Below are 22850 nucleotides of genomic sequence, written 5' to 3' on the forward strand. Positions count from 1 at the left end.
CTGGACCAACCCAAAAACATCGCACCCCATCCAACATTCTCTCTCATGTTTCCTTTTTGCTTACTTTGGATTCTCTTGTTATTCTTATATAGACAGATACACACACTCATTATCTGAAATTGTCCGGTTTCGCTTATATTGTGAGATTTTACCTCCACTCTAACCTAGATCCTTGCAATTTGAAACTTCTCGTATCATTTACAGACTTATCCACAGTATCAGGAAAAGCTCTTGGCCCCAAAGTTTGGATTTAATATTTGTTTTAAGAGTGCACTCCTGGGCCGGGTGCGGTGGCTCACGCTGTAATTCCAGCACTTTGGGAGGCCAAGGCGGGCAGATCACGAGGTCAGGAGATCGAGACCATCCTGGCTAACAAAGTGAAACCCCATCTCTGTTAAAAATAGAGAAAATTAGCCGGGCGTGGTGGCACGCTCCTGTAGCCCCAGCTACTCGGTAGGGCAGGAGAATCGCTTGTGGAAGGTGAATGTTGCAGTGAGCCAAGATCACACCACTACACTCCAGCCTGGGCGACAGAGTGAGACTTGGTCTCAAAAAATAAATAAAAATAAAAATAGAGTGCCCTCCTGCCTAAAACACATTACTCTGTGATTTTATGTGGAATCTTGGGGCTACATCCCAATCACCTGATCTTATTGGAACTCAGTAACAATTGCGAAAATACATGCCAATCATATTTTGTCTAGTTTTATCGAGTTGAGGGTATTTGAGGCTCAAAAGAGACACTGGTTTATGTGTTCAATAATTTCATTTGCTAGTGCATGTGCGCATGTACACACACACACACGCACACGAACCCAGAGGTGGTTAAACCTTGTTGAACTTCTATAAAGCTAACTAATTATTAGAAGAATCTGTGTTGCCTATGGATGAGTGTGAGATGGCTTAGGGGTTCTTACCCTGGCTGTGAGATTCTTTTCGTCAATCACAGTGTAGCCCAGGCCTTGAAGCAGCCTTTTCATCCCCAGGATGTCAAAGTGAGCCCCATTCCTTGCAGGCAGGTGATCAAACTTTGTATTGCATATGATGAGAGCCAGGCGTCTGCGGTCCTCTCTCTTTTTTATTGGATAGATCTGCAGGAGATGGAGATGAAGCAACTTTGATTACCCGAGTCTCTTTTCAACCTCCATATGCCTCACAATTTTGCTTTTTTAACACCTCATGCAGCTGCCCCCTTCCCTAACCTCTATCAGAAGACACTGCCTTCCTCTCTCTCAAGAGCCCAGAGCAAGAACCAGGACATATCTGGAATGATTATTCAACCTTCTTGTCTCTCTAGAGCCCAGAGCAAGAACCGGGACATATCTGGAATGATCGCTCAAGAATCTTGAGGAAACTAGAATAATTCCTACCCCCTTCCTTCTCCTTTTTCTTCTCCACCTCCTCAAACATTTCTTATATTTAGGTTCAAATCAAATTTCGTATAAACCAAGAGGTGTTGTCATCGGCTCCAGTAAAAATAAATATAGCAAATTTTCTTTGCCTTCCGTATTATGATTATTTTGGTACTATTTTAAAAACATAAACTTACAATGATTTTCAAGATTTAATTATACTTTTCAAATATATTTTATGTCTAGGCTTTTCAACTGGGTACAAACAATTACTACTCAGCCATGTTATAAACATTTTATTTTGTGGCTATATCTGAAATTGTAATAAATCCCAAATTGATACAAAAATCAATAAATGATAAAAAAGAGAAAGCTACATTTTATCATGGATTGAATGAGCACTGGTATTTGTTTGAAGCCATATGAACCCTTGCCTGCTGAAAGCATCTATCATAAAGGTTACCACTGTCACCACCCCCTCATCATTTAGTGATTTAAGTATTTGTGCATTTATGGCTGGCACTGTTGTTCCCACCTGTAATCCCAGTGCTTTGGGAGGCCAAGGCTGTGGATCTCATGAAGATAGGATTTGGAGAACAGACTGGACAACATAGGGAGACTATATCTCTACAAAAATTAAAAAAAAAAATCAGCCTGGCAAGGTAGTGTGCATTTGTAGTGCTGACTACTTGGGAGGCTGAGGCTGGAGAATCTCTTGAGCCCATGTGTTCAAGATAGCAGTCAGCTATGATCACACCACGGCACTCTAGGCTGGGCAACAGAGCAAGACCCCATTTTTAAAAATGTGCATTGCATTTAATGAAAGCAATTGTTTCTCTCTTCTTCCCCATTTCATACAGACAGCACAGCACCTCATCATGATTTTTTTTACACAGTCTCAGGAATTCTTCACGAGGACAAAGTTTGAGTATATTTGTAGATTCTGCTGACTCAGGTGGTCCAGCCTCGATTTGCAGAAGAGCTGTGGGATATCACAAAATATAAATTATGGTTTCTGCCTCTGTGACCCAATTTATCACCTAAGAACTTTGAGAGAGAGAGAGAGAGAAATCCTAGGGAAAAGACTCTTTATATTTAGGGGTTATAGCTGTACCTAATTTCCAGCTTAAGGAAATGTGTTGTGAGAATTCCCTGATAGAGAAAGCAGACTCCCACAACCCCACCAAGAAGAAGATGCAACTATAGATTCCGATTATTCTGGAGAAAAAATCTTGATGATTTAAAGTTAAATTTGGCTTTTCTATATTCAGAAAAACAGTTTGATTTTTCCAGTGGTTTTACACTAGGGTACTCATTCATTTATTTGGACTTTCTGCTGTGTCTGGGCAAGAGTGTGCTAAATAAATACTTGTCAGAGTGCTATTTCAAATACAATGTGAGTTCCATGTGCAATATTAAATTTTCTAATATCACATTTACAAAAGGTAAAAATAATTGTAATAATATATTTATTTAACATAATATATTCAAAATATTATTATTTTAACATATGTCACTAGCCACAAGTTATGTCTGGTGGCTACAAAACTGGATGGGACAACATCCCATTTTGGATTGATAGTCCCCTCCTAGTTCACACCACATACAGATACATGTATACAACAAACGCTTAATAGAATATTGAATCCTGTACCATCCTGGTATTTTTTAAGCAACTTTTATGTGAATTAATCATTATTCTAGAAGAAATAGGCTTCAGTTATCTTTCAACAAATTGTGAAATCACCTATTTATGAAGAAAGGTTGTCCAGTGACAACACAGTACACAATAGTACTGTGTCCAAGGTCAAAGGGACAAATATTTGTATGAGATTCTGACATAACTCTGAACATCTTGTCTCTAAACTGCTGGACAGCCAACACTGTCCAACTCATATTTTATAATGTGAGGAAATAATATATCTGTTTTGGATAAGTTTGCTTCTGAGTAATTCTGATCTATCCCCTTGTGAAATGTAATATTGATCTCTTTTGACCGATATTGTGCAAAAAACTGGGAGATTATTGAGCCCTCCTTCTGGAAAAGAAAAAGGAATTTATGTATACAAATTCAAAGAAGAATTTAGTAAGATCTAATAACAAGATTTCTTTTCATGAAAGAAATGGACAAGCATACTTTTATGTTTGGTTACGTGACCCAACCAAGACATAGGAATCATGAGTAAAGTAATATTGTTCTGTATAAAATTTATATTGTTTTTTAATATTTCATGTTTTTTTATATTTCAATCATTTGTTTCTCTTCATTTTTAATAATATTTTAAAGTAAATGTCTTGCTAAAGAGTGTGATAAAAGCGTGAGTTCTGGGAATGCAATAAGTTCTAAGTGTGTAAGGAAACCATACCTTCTAAGCATCTCTTTTTTCATAGATTAAACAGTGACAGATGCTTTTTCTTCTCATTTCAGAAAAGTCTGCCAATGTGAAGACATCTAGGGTCCTGGGATATTCCTGGTCTGAGGGTATGTTTTCCTGTTTAAAGGTTTGGAGAACTTCCAACTTAACAGTCATCTCCTAATGAGTTTTATGTGTCTGTGTGTAGAACAGGTGTTTTCCAGTAAAATTAGAAATTAGACAGAAATTCTATCTTATATCCAGTAGTAGAATTAGTACAAAAATATTATTTTATTACAAAATAATAAATATTATAGTGCAGTCTCCTTCCAAAGAGAGTTTCTATTAGCCTGGCAGTGCAACAGGGAGTAATGTGGAAATCAGGAGTTTAGATAAAAATTTCAATTTGAGTCTTATCTATTATCTAATGAAACAGGAATCTCTCAGGAATCTGCTCAGGAATCTCTTAACATTGACACAACAAGAAAGGGAGTAGTGGAGTGGTACAGGATCAGTAAAGCAATTTCCCACAGCACATAGGGACTTAGGTGGTTATCTCCTGACTAAATCAGATCATCGGTATATAGTGTGTATATATATATATATGTGTGTGTGTGTGTGTGTGTGTGTGTGTAAACAGTTTGTTAAATAACAAATGAATAGCTAGGATTCTTCTTATCCTGCACTCCAGAATCCAATGCTTTGCTGGAAACCCTCATAATTATAACCATATCCAAAGGCCTAGCCAAGGCCTGTACCTCTTCTAATAGCCCAGCCCACCCAGCTTCCTGGTCTGCTGTGCCAGTGTACTCAAAGTATTCTGGGATCGATCACTCTGGAGAATACAAATGCAGATAGAGTGCAGAGAGCCACTGGACCCCTCCTGCAGGGATCTGCAGCTGCCTCCTTCTTGCCACAGCCTCTGCTGATCAGATAGGCTAATTCAGTTTAGAGTTTAGTGCTCATCATATATGATATCTGGGATTGCTAAAATCATTTTGAAGCCCGTATTGCTACAAATATGATTCCTATTTGTTGCATTATCTCTGATTTTTAAAAACCGATATTTTTTCCTCATGCCATTCCAGGTTTGAGGAAAAGGAAAATACTTGCAAAAGACCAGTTTAAATATTAATAAGAATGCATCCTTGCCTAAAATCTTGGACAACTATACTAGCATGTGGTTTCTGTTGACGGGAAACTTTCCCCATAGAGAAGGGGAGTTTATTTTGTATAGTGAGGTTTGAACAATTTATGTTGCTTTATGTTCATGATCGTATGTGATTATTGGTAAGCTGTAGTAGTTCAGGGCTGAAGATTTCAGTTTAAAGTCTATGGCAAATTGAGTCCTTCCCTGGAAAACATGGATCTGAGAACATTTAGGCTCTAATAATACTGATAATTTAATCTGTGTCAAAAGTTTTGAAATGTTATAAAATTTAAACATTTTATAGTAGTTCCCTGATCATAATTTTGTAACTCACAGAAATGAGTAAGCATTGGAAAATTCTAATTTGTAGCACCCAAATAATAATTAAGAAAGCACTCTTTATTGCATGCATATACTTCATTTGTTTATTCATCACACATTAATTAGGTATCTGCTATGTGCCAGGATCTCCATTAATTACTCTTATTAATTGGTGAAGAAACCAGTTACATTCTGGTAGCAGAAACTTGGTGCATGTTACTTCTTTTTATTGCATGCATATACTTCATTTGTTTAGTCATCACACATTAATTAAGTATCTGCTATGTGCCAGGATCTCCATTAATTACTCTTATTAATTGGTGAAGAAACCAGTTACATTCTGGTAGCAGAAACTTGGTGCATGTTACTTCTTTTTACTGAAGCGGAAAAGGGTTAAAAGTGGAGCACGTTTATTCTGGAAAACAAAGCGTTTAATTTTAGCTGTATTCATTTTGTGATGCCAGTGAAACACTGGAGCAGAATTGTTTTATATGCCGCTAGAGCTAAATGAGTCTGGAGCTCAGATGAGAGAGTCCTGAATGACAGCTAGTATCTTGGAAGATGTTGGCATGTGGTGCCTGGCATTACAATGTTTCTGGCTGTAGACAGTCTTGTGAGAAAGTGCTGGAATTGCCCACATTTCACAGGTGGTAAGACTGATGACTAGGGAGAATGGAAGGTCAAGAAACTTGCATGAAGCTGCATAGTTCACATGTGACAGAATCTAAGTTTAGGTTTAGGTATCTCCTACTAAAAAATCTCCCTTATTAACTATTTCTGTGCACAGTCTAAACACAAGGACACAGCTTTTTGGCTAATTGGAAATTTGATCCCGTCCCATAAAAGACAAGGTGGTCTCTAACAGGATGATGACATGTTTACTGAAAATGAGAGTTTAGAAATGAAAGTGTAGGTAGATCACAGATAACACTGCATGGGCCTTGGAGTTGAATATATTCTGGAAAATTTAACATATTTATTGTGTTAGATGCAGGCTTACGTTTTACACTGGTGATCTTTTGGTCCATATTGAGAAGTGTTTGGGTAAACATTTGATGAGCCACGCGATTCTTTCGCAAAGAGTCTACCAAGATCAGGGCCTTGTCTTCAATTTTGGCATCATAATATTTTTTCTTTTCCTCTTCCTTCAATGTCAGAACATCGTGTTTTGCCAAATAATTAAAAACACCATGAAGAACATCTTTGCCCAGGTATTCCAACATCTTAACTGTTTTTTTTTTTTTGTGGTTGTCTTCTGTCAGAAATAGAAAGACTCCTTTAACTATGGGCACAGCTTAAAGAGTTCTGCCTTCACCTAAGACATAACTCTGTAATATGAAACTCCTCTAAAAATACATTCTATTTTACCATGTCTCCAGCGAATAACACACATCTTTTTTTGCAACTGCAGAATTCTCTCACCTATCAAATTCATACCAGACTGTGCTTAGCAATTCATTTCCTCTTAAATTTGTTTTTATAGCTTTTCTTCTTCCTTCTGTGGCATTGGGAATAATGCTAATTTCCTGGTCACCTGCTGTTTTCATATTTCTCTTTCTCTTGCTCACAGCTTATGATGATGATAATTTACCTGAAATGGACACTCCCAGGACAGTCCATGCTCTTGTCTAGACTGTAAATACTACTAGACTATACAATCTTGCCTCTTTGCTGTATTTAGTTTCCTTGGGGAAAGCACTATATCTTTGCATTTGCATTTTTAGCACACATCCTATACCCATATCTTTGTGCTCATTAACATCTTTGTGCCCAAAATGCTTGAAAGTACTTAGCATGCTTGCTAAATACATGACTTAATGAACAAATGGATGACTGCACCCAGAGTCCTAATTTTTTAGCATCTTTTCCTCAATCAAAATTTGAAATTGAAAATAATATCATAACTACTCTAGCATGGTGAATTTATGTGACATCAGGTTAATCACTACACCTTAGCATAATTTGAATTTTTATTGGAAAATATAGATATCAAAGTGATAAATTTTTTTGCCTGGCCCTCTTCTAATTACTGCCAGTCATTGGTAAAGCAACCAGTTGCATTCTGGTGGGAGAAATTTGATATATATTAGTTTCTTTTACTAAAATGGAAAGGGATTAAAGTTGGAACAAATTCGTTTAGAAGAAAAAGTGTTTAATTTTTAGGTAATCATTAGTTTAATGAAGCCAACGAAACACTGGAGCAGAATTGTTGAAAATACATCTAGAGCTAAATGAGTCTGGAGCTCAGAGGAGAGAGTTCTGGATGACAGCTAATATCTTGGGAGTTATTGGCATGTTGATGCCAGCCAACACAATGTTTCTAACCTTCCACAGTCTTGTGAGAAAGTACTGAAATTGTCCCCATTTCATAGATGGTAAGACTGATGATTAGGGAGCAAGAGAGGTTAAGATACGTGCAGGAAGCCACACAGATTATTAATAACAGAATCTAGATTTAGGTTTGAATATGTCTTACTACAAGCCTCTACTATTAATTATTTCCATGCACAATCTGAACCCAAGGACTCAGCCTTTTAGCCGATTGGAAACTGGATCCCACCCCACAAAAGACAAGGTAGTCCCTGAAAGAAAAATTATAGGTTTGGTGAAAATGATAGTTTCATAAAGGAAGGAGGATAGGGGGATCACAGAAGTCACTGCATGGGACTTATAATTGAACAGATTCTAAAAAATTGGAAATATCCATTGTAAAATATCCAGTCTTACTTTTTACACTGGTCGACTTTTGATCCGTATTAGGTACTAGGGTCTGGATAGATGTTTGTCCAGCCACGTTGTTCTTTAGCATGTGGTTTATCACCAAGTTATCCAATCCACTCTGAAGGATACCTTTGAACATAGCTTCAAAATTCTTACGCCTTTTTTTTTTGCCGCTGTCTTCTATCAGAAATATAAAGACTCCTTCAACTCTGGGCACAGCTTAAAGAGTTTTGCCCTTGCTTTAGACAAAGCTCTGTAATGTGAAACACCCTTGAAAATACATTCTGTCTTACCATGTCTTCAACAAATACTCATTATTTCTTTGTACCTGTAGCATTCTCTCACCCATCAAATTCCTACCAGGCTGTGTTTAACAATTCATTGCCACTTAAGTTTGTTTTTTATAGCTTGTCTTTTTCCTTTCTGCAGCATTGGGCCTAATGCTAAATTCCTGGTCATCCATTGTATTCAGATTTCTCTCTCTTGCTCAAACTCATGATGATCTACCTGAAATGCATGCACCCAGGACAGTCCATTCTCTTGTCTAGACTGTAAATTATTCCTACTAGACTGCAGGATCTTTCCTTTTCTCTGTATTTAGCTTCCTTGGTGAATTAACTATATCTTTGAATTTGTGTTTTTTAACACACAAGCTATACCCAATTGTGCTAATTAACAATTTTCTGCTCAAAATGCTTAAAAGTGCTTAATCTGCTTGCTGAATACATAAGTAAACATCCAACTTAATCATTAAGTGGATAAATGCATCTAGATACCTAATTCTTCAGCGCCTTTTCTCAAACCAAAATTTAGAATTGAAAATATTTAACAAATATTATGGTAGATTAATATGATACTGAGTTAATGTATTACTCCTTGGTATAATTCAGATTTTTACCAGGAGATATATATATATATATATATGTATACACACACATATATATACACATATATATATACATATATATACACATATATACATATATACACATATATACACACATATATATACACACATACACACACACATATATATATCAAAGTAATAAATCATTTATTTCAATACAAGAGATATGATTTAAGCAGGTTGTATGTGGAAAAGCCAGATATCTCCTCTCTTCTGTTAACTCTATAAAGATTATTATCTAGTTTATCTAAATATAAGGATAGCTTTCACACAAAATACATTTTCTAAAGAAAACATGTCAGGACATTGAACAAAATTTTGGCCTAGAAGCACCAGACTCATTTTCCAGGTTATCTTGAGTTCATATGCCAATAATGAACCAACCATTATTAGAAAGACACATGGAAGTTACAAAACAGGAGAAAAAGTTACATTTAATAATTGTAACATCTCCTATGTATTTTTTGTGATTAAAAAATGAATTCATATAAAGCAATGACAATCATCATTATATCATATGAGTAATTATCATTATTATTAACAATATCAGTAATTATTATAATGATTTAATAAATCAGTAATTATCATTATTATACTCATAATAAATCAGTAATTATCATTATTATACTCATATAATAAATCAGTAATTATCATTATTATACTCATATAATAAATCAGTAATTATCATTATTATTATTATATCATATCAGTAATTATCATTATTATTTACAAGTCTCTCTTCTAAGTACTTTACAAATAGTAGTATACTGGACCCTCACAATAAACCAGTAGAATATTTATTATTTTATCAATTTTATAAGTCATTTAAATAATAGGTTGCCCTAAATCACATGAATTAGGGTTCAAATCCTATTTTTACACCACATTCCATAGAGTTAACCATGACAGGCTTTCAGTAATAATAATGTATGTTGAACCCCCATGAGGTCAAGTGCTTTACTGAAATTTCACAAAAACTCCATGCAAAATGTATATTAACCTCTTTTATATGGAAAAGGAAACATATACAGATAAGTTACTTAAGAAATTGAGTGTAATCCTGTGAAAAGAAAATGAAGTATACAGTAACTCCGGAGCAGGAATAGAAGTACAAGTGATCAGAATCCAGAGCCCCAACTCTTAAGTCATGAAACTACATTACATGATAGTTGATGAAGAGCTTCTTAAGAGAACATAGATAAGATGCTTAAGGAACTCAGAGAAGATGAGAAAATTCCAGGAGGAGAGTTTACAGAGGCTTCTTAGAAGACAAGACAAAAACGTTGGTTTTAAATGCAATGTAGATGTTGGAACAGAGAATGTGAAGATTTGCAAAGAGTACCCAGATTAGTTAATGGAATGTCTACTCTGCCTGAGTTCTGAAGTTCTATTTAACTTACTTGCATGCTTAGTAAATGAATATAGTTTTGACTGAATGAATATGTGGAGACATATGAAAAGCAATTAACCTAAAGAGGTTTACAACACAATAAATGCCACTTATAGAAAACACACAGTTAACATCATACTCAATGGTGAAAAGATAAAAGCTTTTCTTCAAAGATTAGGAAGAGGACAAACACACCCACTTTCACCGCTGCTATTCTAGAAATCCTAACCAGAGGAATTAGACAACAGAAAGAATTTAAAGGCATCAAAATAGGAGAGGAAGAAGTTAATGTGTCCTGTTTATGAATGACATGATCTTACATATATTAAGAAAACCCTAAATGCTCCATGAAAAATCTGTTGGAACTAATACACAAATGCAGTAAAGTTGAAGGATACAAAAACAACATGCAAAAATTAGTATCATTTTTATAACAACAAACTAAAAAATTGGATGATAAAAATCTCATTTATAATGGCTATAAAAAAATTTCATGAAATAATAAGGAATAAATGTAACCAAAAAGTTAAAGATGTATATACTCATAACTATAAAACGTTGACAGAAGAAAATGCCTGAGATTCACAAAAATCAAAAGATATCCCGTGTTCATGAATTGGAAAATATTACATTATTATGTCTATACTACCCAAGAAATCTATGAATTCAATACAATTCCTATTAAGCCTCCAATGGCATTTTTTACAGAAATAGGAAAATCAACCTTAAAATTCATATGGAATTATTAAAAAATTCAAATAGCCAAAGCATCCTTGAGTAAAGAACAAAACTGGAGGCAGCACACAACCTGACTTTAAAACATACTGCAAAGTTATAATAATCAAACATAGTACTGGCATAAAAACAAACACAGAGATCAATGGAATAAAACAAAAAGGCCAGAAATAAACCCAGTTATTTACAGTAAATTTATTTTTGACAAAGTTTCAAGAACACACAATAGGCTAAGGACACTTTCTTCGATAAATGATGTTGGGAAAATTAAATATCCAAGAGCAGAAGAATGAAAACGGGCCCTTATCTGTCACCATATACAAAAATCAACTCAAAATGTATTAAAAACATAAGCCTAATAACTGAAACTTTGAAACTACTACACAAAAACGTGGAAAAGCTTAATGACACTGGTATAGACGATGATTTTTGGATATAACACTAAAAATATGGGAAAAGAAAGCAAAATTAAGATATGAGATTACATCAAACTAAAAAGCTTTTGCAAAGCCAAGGAAACAACAGTGTGAAGAGATAACCAACAGAATAGGAGTAAATATTTGAATCCATATGTCTGATAAGATATTAATATTCAAAATATATGAGAAACACAATTCAATAGGAAGAAAACAAATATTACAAAATGAGCCAAGGACCAAAATAGACATTTTTCAAAGGAAGATGCATAAATGGACAACAGGTCTATACAAAATGCTCAACATCTCTGATCACCAGGGACATTAAAACCACAATGAGATAATGCCTCACACCTGTTAGAATGATTAGAATGGGTATTATAAAAAAAAAAGATAACAAGTGTTGGAAAGGATGTAGAGAAAAAGGAACTCTTGTATACTGTTGGTGAAAATATAAATTAGTACAGTCATAATGAAAAACAATAGGAAACTCCTCAAAAAGTTAAAAATTAAAATGAATTAAAAATGTTAAAAATGATGTAGCAGCCCAAATATTTAGTATGTATTTTAAACATTAAGTCAGTGTGTTGAAAAGACATATACACTTCCATCATGATTGCAGCATTATTCACAATAGGCAAGATATAAAATCAACCTAAGTATCTGTAGATGGATGAATGGATGGAGAAAGTATCATAATGCAACAGTATTCAGCTTTAGAAAAAAGAAAGAAATCTTGTCATTTGTGACAACATTGATGAACATGGATAACATTACATTAAATAAAATAAGCCAAGCTGGGCACCAAAAAACAAATACTATATGATCTCACTGATGTGTAGACTCAAAAAAGTTAAACACATAAAAGCAGAGGGTAGAATGGTGGTGATTAGGAGGAGGCAGGAAGTTTGGGGAGATGTTGATCAAAGGAAACAACATTTCAATTAGATCGGAGAAGTAAGTTTAAGAAATCTATTGCACCACATAGTGACTATAGTCAATGATGAATTCTTGAAAATTGTTTGACAGTGTAAATTTTAAGTGCTGTAATCACAAAAAAAGATGAGCATATGAGGTAATGCATATGTTATTTAGCTCTTTAGGCATTCTACAATATATATTTCAAACATCATTTTGTACATAAGTATATAAAATATTTATTTGCCAATTAAATAAATAAAATAATATTTATAAAAAACAATTCAAGACATTTGGCTTGAGAGCCTCTTTTCATAATCTATAAATTCTCATAGCATCAATTATAAGTTTAAAATAATAAATAAATGACTCAAATTTATGGATCAGCCCAGATGTGGATCCCGTATGGAAACCCATACGTCCAAAAATGAGACGTCACTTAAAATACTCCCACAACCTCATTCAATTGAACCTTTAAAATTGAACTGCTAATTTTCTTCTATTTCCATCCTTCATTTCCTCCTCCATATAGTAAAAAATAATACCTAACTTCCAAGTGCGGGAAGGCAGCAAAACCTGGTGATATTAAACTTCTTCTGCCTTCTGTATGTCTTATTCCCCAACTCAATTCACACTGCATTGATTTTATTTACTAAACATTTTCAGAATCTGACCACTACTCTTAATTTTAATTGTTCATTACTTCTATTCAGGCCAACACCCTTTCTTTCTGAATTACACCAAGAACCTTATAAACCTTCTTTTTGTCCTTTCTATTCTATTCTTCACAATGAAGAGTGTTCCTATATCTAGATTTGACCATGAAACCTCTCAGCTTATTCTAACCTAGGCCTTCTCATTCAGCCTCATCTTCTGATACTGTCCCCACCTTGCTCATTACAATTAAAATATTCTGCTCTTCATTTAATGTCTAGTCCAGTCTCCCACCTTCTCCTTGCTTCCTATTCTCCTATACTTTCTGTTCATTCTCCAAGTCTAAGACCAGATGGCATTTTTTTTTTCAGGCAATCCTCTGATTCTCTGAGGGGAGACAATGTCACAGGTACATGCCCCTAGGGCACCTTGTTTCTCTTTAGGGTATCATAGTTTTTTACCTTTAATTGTGATTTCCAGCCTAATTCTCAGCATCCACCATTAGATTTTATGCTCTGTGAGGATAGGTGGCCATAAACTAGGCCTGCACTACTTCTGGCACTCAAGGGAAGTCTAATAATTTTCTACTGAATCACTAGTTGAGTGAATGTAGAAACAAATGAATAAATTTTAGGTATGGCCCAACTCTTGAAGAATATTTAATAAAAGGTAAGTAAGTTTGATTTTATTTAATAGACAATAAGCACACACTGGAAGTTTTAAGCAGAAGGAAGGCATATTCATTCTGGAAAATTTGGTGAGCAAAAGTTTGTGAAAAATACTCTGCTAGTTGTGAGGGTACCATTTTGAGGAAATGTTCTTACATGTTCAAGCTTACAGTCAAGTGGAAAGATAGATATGCAAATACGTCAAATAAAAAACATTGTAAGAATTTAAATAACGAGCAGATGCTCAAAAAAAAGCATGAGCACATTGTGTTTCAGGTAGAAGATAGCTGTCCAGAGAAGGGAGGGCTTGGCACTGAGACCTGAAAGACTAGGAGGAATTTGCCCCTTGGACAAGTGAGGGCTGGTCCCTTAACAGAGAGCAGTGTGGGAAGAAACACAAAGATTTTAGGGTGTCTAAAGTAATCAGGAAGCTGGGCTAGCTGGGCTTTAGAAAGTATTGAAGTGTGCAGCCAGGACTGAAGTGGGTGTGATGAGATAGGGCCACCATTTGAAGATGTTTGTTTGCAGAAAATTGACAGAACATTAGAGTGTTGAGTTTAAGAGTCAGGCCAACCTAGATTCACTCTTCTCAATAGACATTAGACCAAAAGAAAATTTCGTAGTCCTTTTCTAGACACCTTCCTCAACTGTAAAATGGCAATAATAGCACAAACTTAACTGACTGGTTTTAAATATTCAGTCACAGAGAGTGCAAGAGATACCGATCACACAGTATTGTTTTTAAAAAACAGTTTTTATTGATTACTTTTTGTTATTTTAGTAATCAATGAATTGAAGATGCAGTGATAATAAAAACGAATGGAATAATTTAGAGGCCAAATTCATCAAGAGCAGTTTTGGTCCTGGGCAAAGTGATGTGATGTTCTTACACATTTTATATAGGATACTGTTTTTCACTAGTTTTATTTAACAAAGACCAACTACACATGGTTGTTTATAATTATTGACCCACTTAACTTGTTTTTGATTAGTGCTCTTCAATTTCTCCTATCTATTATCTAATGATTCTCCTGACTCCAGTCTACGACCAGTAAAGTCAGACTGCCCGGCCAAAGAGGCAGCCATGGCTATGAATTTGACTTACTCCTCCCTGGCCAAATGCTTTTTAGTATCATAAAATAGACAAAAAAAAATTTAAAGGCAAGCAATTCCTGCATTTTAGGAGTTTCAGTTAAATGTTGTGAGGTGAGACGTAAACCTTGGAGATAATTAAGCTAGTGGGAGAATCGAATAAAGAAACTCAACAGCAAGGAAGTACAAGTGAAGTAAAATACAGTAAACATTTGCTTTTTTTTTCTTATGAACGTAAAAATCGTGCCTTAGAGTGATTAATGGAAAAATGAATAAGTATATTTTGAAAGACAGAAACACCATCTAAAACACTATCTGAAAGTTTAGATATTTTTAAAAAGGCAATAGGGAGCCAATGTATGTTGCTGAGTAAGAAAATTATATTAATAGATCCCTAGCATGTGAGAGGTGAGAGTTAACTAACTGACCACCTTTGCTAATGATGCTAACCTGCAGAAGAACCTGTGCCAGGCTAGCTTCATAAGAATTGTCTGCAGATCTTTAAAGGTTAATAAATGCCTACAGTCTGTTAAAGATTGAGCTATTCAGGGTTGGGAATGCAGTGGTAATCTGATTTTTAAATATGACTGCAGGGGGAGGCGCCAAGATGGCCGAATAGGAACAGCTCCAGTCTACAGCTCCCAGCGTGAGTGAGCAGAAGACGGGTGATTTCTGCATTTCCATCTGAGGTACCGGGTTCATCTCACTAAGGAGTGCCAGACAGTGGGCGCAGGTCAGTGGGTGCGCGCACCATGCGCGAGCCGAAGCAGGGCGAGGCATTGCCTCACTCGGGAAGCGCAAGGGGTCAGGGAGTTCCCTTTCCTAGTCGAAGAAAGGGGTGACACAGGGCACCTGGAAAATTGGGTCACTTCCACCCGAATACTGCGCTTTTCCAATCGGCTTAAAAAACGGCGCATCAGATTATATCCCGCACCTGGCTCGGAGGGTCCTACGCCCACGGAGTCTCGCTGATTGCTAGCACAGCAGTCTGAGATCAAACTGCAAGGCAGCAGCGAGGCTGGGGGAGGGGCGCCCGCCATTGCCCAGGCTTGCTTAGGTAAACAAAGCAGCCCGGAAGCTCGAACTGGGTGGAGCCCACCACAGCTCAAGGAGGCCTGCCTGCCTCTGTAGGCTCCACCTCTGGGGGCAGGGCACAGACAAACAAAAAGACAGCAGTAACCTCTGCAGACTTAAATGTCCCTGTCTGACAGCTTTGAAGAGAGCAGTGGTTCTCCCAGCATGCAGCTGGAGATCTGAGAACGGGCAGACTGCCTCCTCAAGTGGGTCCCTGACTCCTGACCCCCGAGCAGCCTAACTGGGAGGCACCCCCAAGCAGGGGCAGACTGACACCTCACACGGCCGGGTACTCCAACAGACCTGCAGCTGAGGGTCCTGTCTGTTAGAAGGAAAACTAACAAACAGAAAGGACATCCACACCAAAAACCCATCTGTACATCACCATCATCAAAGACCAAAAGTAGAAAAAAACACAAAGATGGGGAAAAAACAGAGCAGAAAAACTGGAAACTCTAAAAAGCAGAGCGACTCTCCTCCTCCAAAGGAACGCAGTTCCTCGCCAGCAATGGAACAAAGCTGGACGGAGAATGACTTTGACAAGCTGAGAGAAGAAGGCCTCAGACGATCAAATTACTCCGAGCTACGGGAGGACATTCAACCAAAGGCAAAGAAGTTGAAAACCTTGAAAAAAATTTAGAAGAATGTATAACTAGAATAACCAATACAGAGAAGTGCTTAAAGGAGCTGATGGAGCTGAAAACCAAGGCTCGAGAACTACGTGAAGAATGCAGAAGCCTCAGGAGCCGATGCGATCAACTGGAAGAAAGGGTATCAGCGATGGAAGATGAAGTGAATGAAATGAAGCAAGAAGGGAAGTTTAGAGAAAAAAGAATAAAAAGAAATGAGCAAAGCCTCCAAGAAATATGGGACTATGTGAAAAGACCAAATCTACGTCTGATTGGTGTACCTGAAAGTGATGGGGAGAATGGAACCAAGTTGGAAAACACTCTGCAGGATATTATCCAGGAGAACTTCCCCAATCTAGCAAGGCAGGCCAACATTCAGATTCAGGAAATACAGAGAATGCCACAAAGATACTCCTCGAGAAGAGCAACTCCAAGACACATAATTGTCAGATTCACCAAAGTTGAAATGAAAGAAAAAATGTTAAGGGCAGCCAGAGAGAAAGGTCAGGTTACCCTCAAAGAGAAGCCCATCAGACTAACAGCAGATCTCTCGGCAGAAACTCTACAAGCCAGAAGAGAATGAGGGCCAATATTCAACATTCTTAAAGAAAAGAATTTTCAACCCAGAATTTCATATCCAGCCAAACTAAACTTCATAAGTGAAGGAGAAATAAAATACTTTACAGACAAGCAAATGCTGAGAGATTTTGTCACCACCAGACCTGCCCTAAAAGAGCTCCTGAAGGAAGCACTCAACATGGAAAGGAACAACCAGTACCAGCCGCTGCAAAATCATGCCAATATGTAAAGACCATTGAGACTAGGAAGAAACTGCATCAACTAACGAGCAAAATAACCAGCTAACATCATAATGACAGGATCAAATTCACACATAACAATATTAACTTTAAATGTAAATGGACTAAATGCTCCAATTAAAAGACACAGACTGGCAAATTGGATAGAGTCAAGACCCACCAGTGTGCTGTATTCACGAAACCCATCTCACATGCAGAGACACACATAGGCTCAAAATAAAAGGATGGAGGAAGATCTACCAAGCAAATGGAAAACAAAAAAAGGCAGGGGTTGCAATCCTAGTCTCTGATAAAACAGACTTTAAACCAACAAAGATCAAAAGAGACAAAGAAGACCATTACATAATGCTAAGGGATCAATTCAACAAGAAGAGCTAACTATCCTAAATATATATGCACCCAATACAGGAGCACCCAGATTCATAAAGCAAGTCCTGAGTAACCTACAAAGAGACTTAGACTCCCACACATTAATAATGGGAGACTTTAACACCCCACTGTCAACATTAGACAGATCAACGAGACAGAAAGTCAACAAGGATATCCAGGAATTGAACTCAGCTCTGCACCAAGTGGACCTAATAGACATCTACAGAACTCTCCACCCCAAATCAACAGAATATACATTTTTTTCAGCACCACACCACACCTATTCCAAAATTGACCACATAGTTAGAAGTAAAGCTCTCCTCAGCAAATGTAAAAGAACAGAAATTATAACAAACTATCTCTCAGACCACAGTGCAATCAAACGAGAACTCAGGATTAAGAATCTCACTCAAAACCGCTCAACTACATGGAAACTGAACAACCTGCTCCTGAATGACTACTGGGTACATAACGAAATGAAGGCAGAAATAAAGATGTTCTTTGAAACCAACGAGAACAAAGACACAACATACCAGAATCTCTGGGACACATTCAAAGCAGTGTGTAGAGGGAAATTTATAGCACTAAATGCCCACGAGAGAAAGCAGGAAAGATCCAAAATTGACACCCTAACATCACAATTAAAGGAACTAGAAAAGCAAGAGCAAACACATTCAAAAGCTAGCAGAAGGCAAGAAATAACTAAAATCAGAGCAGAACTGAAGGAAATAGAGACACAAGAAACCCTTCAAAAAATTAATGAATCCAGGAGCTGGTTTTTTGAAAGGATCAACAAAATTCATAGACCGCTAGCAAGACTAATAAAGAAAAAAAGAGAGAAGAATCAAATAGACACAATAAAAAATGATAAAGGGGATATCACCACTGATCCCACAGAAATACAAACTACCATCAGAGAATACTACAAACACCACTACGCAAATAAACTAGAAAATCTAGAAGAAATGGATAAGTTTCTGGACACATACACTCTCCCAAGACTAAACCAGGAAGAAGTTGAATCTCTGAATAGACCAATAACAGGATCTGAAATTGTGGCAATAATCAATAGCTTACCAACCAAAAAGAGTCCAGGACCAGATGGATTCACAGCCGAATTCTACCAGAGGTACAAGGAGGAACTGGTACCATTCCTTCTGAAACTATTCCAATCAATAGAAAAAGAGGGAATCCTCCCTAACTCATTTTATGAGGCCAGCATCATCCTGATACCAAAGCCGGGCAGAGACACAACCAAAAAAGAGAATTTTAGACCAATATCCTTGATGAACATTGATGCAAAAATCCTCAATAAAATACTGGCAAACCGAATCTAGCAGCACATCAAAAAGCTTACCCACCATGATCAAGTGGGCGTCATCCCTGGGATGCAAGGCTGGTTCAATATACGCAAATCAATAAATATAATCCAGCATATAAACAGAACCAAAGACAAAAACCACATGATTATCTCAATAGATGCAGAAAAGACCTTTGACAAAATTCAACAACGCTTCATGCTAAAAACTCTCAATAAATTAGGTATTGATGGGATGTATTTCAAAATAATAAGAGCTATCTATGACAAACCCACAGCCAATATCATACTGAATGGGCAAAAACTGGAAGCATTCCCTTTGAAAACTGGCACAAGACAGGGATGCCCTCTCTCACCACTCCTATTCAACATAGTGTTGGAAGTTCTGGCCAGGGCAATTAGGCAGGAGAAGGAAATAAAGGGTATTCAATTAGGAAAAGAGGAAGTCAAATTGTCCCTGTTTGCAGACGACATGATTGTATATCTAGAAAACCCCATTGTCTCAGCCCAAAATCTCCTTAAGCTGATAAGCAACTTCAGCAAAGTCTCAGGATACAAAATCAACGTACAAAAATCACAAGCATTCTTATACACCAACAACAGACAAACAGAGAGCCAAATCATGAGTGAACTCCCATTCACAATTGCTTCAAAGAGAATAAAATACCTAGGAATCCAACTTACAAGGGATGTGAAGGACCTCTTCAAGGAGAACTACAAACCACTGCTCAATGAAATAAAAGAGGGTACAAACAAATGGAAGAACATTCCATGCTCATGGGTAGGAAGAATCAATATCGTGAAAATGGCCATACTGCCCAAGATAATTTACAGATTCAATGCCATCACCATCAAGCTACCAATGACTTTCTTCACAGAATTGGAAAAAACTACTTTAAAGTTCATATGGAACCAAAAAAGAGCCCGCATCGCCAAGTCAATCCTAAGCCAAAAGAACAAAGCTGGAGGCATCACACTACCTGACTTCAAACTATACTACAAAGCTACAGTAACCAAAACAGCATGGTACTGGTACCAAAACAGAGATATAGATCAATGGAACAGAACAGAGCGCTCAGAAATAACGCCGCATATCTACAACTATCTGATCTTTGACAAACCTGAGAAAAACTAGCAATGGGGAAAGGATTCCCTATTTAATAAATGGTGCTGGGAAAACTGGCTAGCCATATGTAGAAAGCTGAAACTGGATCCCTTCCTTACACCTTATACAAAAATTAATTCAAGATGGATTAAAGACTTAAAAGTTAGACCTAAAACCATAAAAGTCCTAGAAGAAAACCTAGGCATTACCATTCAGGACATAGGCATGGGCAATGACTTCATGTCTAAAACACCAAAAGCAATGGCAACCAAAGCCAAAATTGACAAATGGGATCTAATTAAACTAAAGAGCTTCTGCACAGCAAAAGAAACTACCATCAGAGTGAACAGGCAACCTACAAAATGGGAGAAAATTTTCGCAACCTACTCGTCTGACAAAGGGTTAATATCCACAATCTACAATGAACTCAAACAAATTTACAAGAAAAAAACAAACAACCCCATCAAAAAGTGGGCGAAGGACATGAACAGACACTTCTCAAAAGAAGACATTTATGTAGCCAAAAAACACATGAAAAAGTGCTCACCATCACTGGCCATCAGAGAAATGCAAATCAAAACCACAATGAGATACCATCTCACACCAGTTAGAATGGCAATCATTAAAAAGTCAGGAAACAACAGGTGCTGGATAGGATGTGGAGAAATAGGAACACTTTTACACTGTTGGTGGGACTGTAAACTAGTTCAACCATTGTGGAAGTCAGTGTGGTGATTCCTCAGGGATCTAGAACTAGAAATACCATTTGACCCAGCCATCCCTTTACTGGGTATATACCCAAAGGACTATAAATCATGCTGCTATAAAGACACATGCACACGTATATTTATTGTGGCATTATTCACAATAGCAAAGACTTGGAACCAACCCAAATGTCCAACAATGATAGACTGGATTAAGAAAATGTGGCACATATACACCATGGAATATTATGCAGCCATAAAAAATGATGAGTTCATGTCCTTTGTAGGGACATGGATGAAATTGGAAATCATCATTCTCAGTAAACTATCACAAGAACAAAAAACCAAACACCGCATATTCTCACTCATAGGTGGGAACTGAACAATGAGAACACATGGACACAGGAGGGGGAACATCACACTCTGGAGCCTGTTGTGGGGTGGGGGGAGGGGGGAGGGATAGCATTGGGAGATATACCTAATGCTAGATGACGAGTTAGTGGGTGCAGCCCACCAGCATGTCACATGTATACATATGTAACTAACCTGCACATTGTGCACATGTACCCTAAAACTTAAAGTATAATAATAATAAATAAATAAATTAAAGAAAAAAAATGACTGCAGATTATTCATATATGTTATAAGGTTTAGAAAGCACTGATCTATTCCAGTTTCTTCCTTTTTCCAGTGAGGAGAATGAAGCCAAAGACGCAATATGACCTGCTGGAATACGAGCTGCTTAAGTAGCCCAGGACTCCAACTCATAGGCTTTTTTATCTTCTGTGTATAAGACAGTTGGCCTGAAAGTAGTGTGCAGTATGGACTGAAGGGTTAAGTTTTTGGGAGTGGGAAGACAGTTAAAAGTCTATGATAGCAACCTAAGATATATTACATTATAAGAGTTAGTACCAGGACTACATAGAAAGGTGGAAAAATGCAATCACTTTAAACAGACCAATAAGATAATTCAAGATAAGAGATGACAACACGTTGAGAACACAGAGGCTCTCAGATCTGATTGTGGGGAGAAGGTTCATAGTCTGGAGGATTAATTTGGAATCAAGAGGAAGCAGAGAAGATTTCAGAGTGCATTTAGAAATTTCCGGAGTTTTCTCACACAAATAACTTACTCTGTCTTTCCTTACTCTCTCTTTGATTACCAGAAGTTGAAAGAAAGGAATTTACCTTTTTCTGGCTTGAAAACATCTAGAGAACATACTCTCCTTCAGTGTCTCTACACAGAGTCTCATGATTCAAACTACATACCACCAATAAGAGAAAGATTCAGCATGCACACTATTGGTTGATTTCCCTTTTGGTATTTCTGCCTGTCACATAGCAATAAATCAAGATTTTTCTAAGACCTGAGTACCCAGCTGCTAGTCAGAAAAGGGCCCAGACTCACCAGCCATAGCTAACAGCCTCTGTCTCTTCGTACAGCACTGGAAAGTGCCTCAGACTCAGAAATAAAATACACCAGGTACTTCCTTATTGCAGGGAGTGGGGACAAGTGATTACAGATTATGGGAAGTTGCTTCTGGGAACCTCTAGTTTCATCATTGGGAAGTTCCCTGTAGTAAGCAAATTGGCTTTCTATTCTTGAACTCTAGATTCTTCCCTGGGGAAAAAAAATGCAAATGACAAAACATTGTTTTGTGGGTTGAAACCTCAGCCTGGTTTTCTTTTTCCTTTTCTCTCTCCATAGCCCCACATCTTCTTGTATTCATCCCTCTCTTCTGATCTGTCAGTTTTTCTACCTCTGCTCATCTAAAAACACATGTCCTGAATGAGTAAAATCTAACTAGTTTCCTTGCATCTTCCCATAAGAATTAACCAAATATTTTGTATATCTTGGGTTTCTTTATTTTTCATTTCCATTTTTATTTGAGTTTCAGGGGTACATATGCAGGTTTGTTACAAGAGTATATTAGGTGATGCACAGGTTTGTAGTACAATTTAACCTATCACCTAGGTAGTGAGAATAGCACCCAGTACATAGTTTTTCAGCTCTTGCCTTCTTCCTTCACTCCTCCCTCTGGTAGTTCCCTGTGTCTGTTATTCCCGTCTTTATGTCCATGTGTACACAATATTTAGCTAGAACTTACAAGTGAGATTATGTGATATTTGGTTTTCTGTTTCTGCATTAATTTGC

At 37.0% G+C, this 22850-nt stretch overlaps 1 protein-coding gene across 2 annotated transcripts in view; it reads right to left on the reverse strand.

Moving 5' to 3' along the window:
* CASP5 (caspase 5) overlaps positions 1-22170 on the reverse strand; it is a 32682-nt gene extending 10512 nt beyond the window's left edge. Inside the window, exons 1-4 of one of the 2 annotated variants that reach the window (XM_063608250.1) lie at positions 22104-22170; positions 6178-6432; positions 2225-2334; positions 918-1091 (exon numbers count right to left, since the gene is read on the reverse strand). In XM_063608250.1, the coding sequence (XP_063464320.1) occupies positions 918-1091; positions 2225-2334; positions 6178-6432; positions 22104-22110 (546 nt within the window). In that variant the 5' untranslated portion in view covers positions 22111-22170. Of the gene's footprint in view, positions 1-917; positions 1092-2224; positions 2335-6177; positions 6433-7904; positions 8119-22103 lie in introns of those variants that run through there. The other variant, XM_014346966.5, reaches the window with a different exon arrangement.
* Positions 22171-22850: the final 680 nt, after the last annotated feature.

This window comes from Pan paniscus, chromosome 9 (genome assembly GCF_029289425.2).
Source record: "Pan paniscus chromosome 9, NHGRI_mPanPan1-v2.0_pri, whole genome shotgun sequence".
NCBI classification, from domain to species: Eukaryota; Metazoa; Chordata; class Mammalia; order Primates; family Hominidae; genus Pan; species Pan paniscus.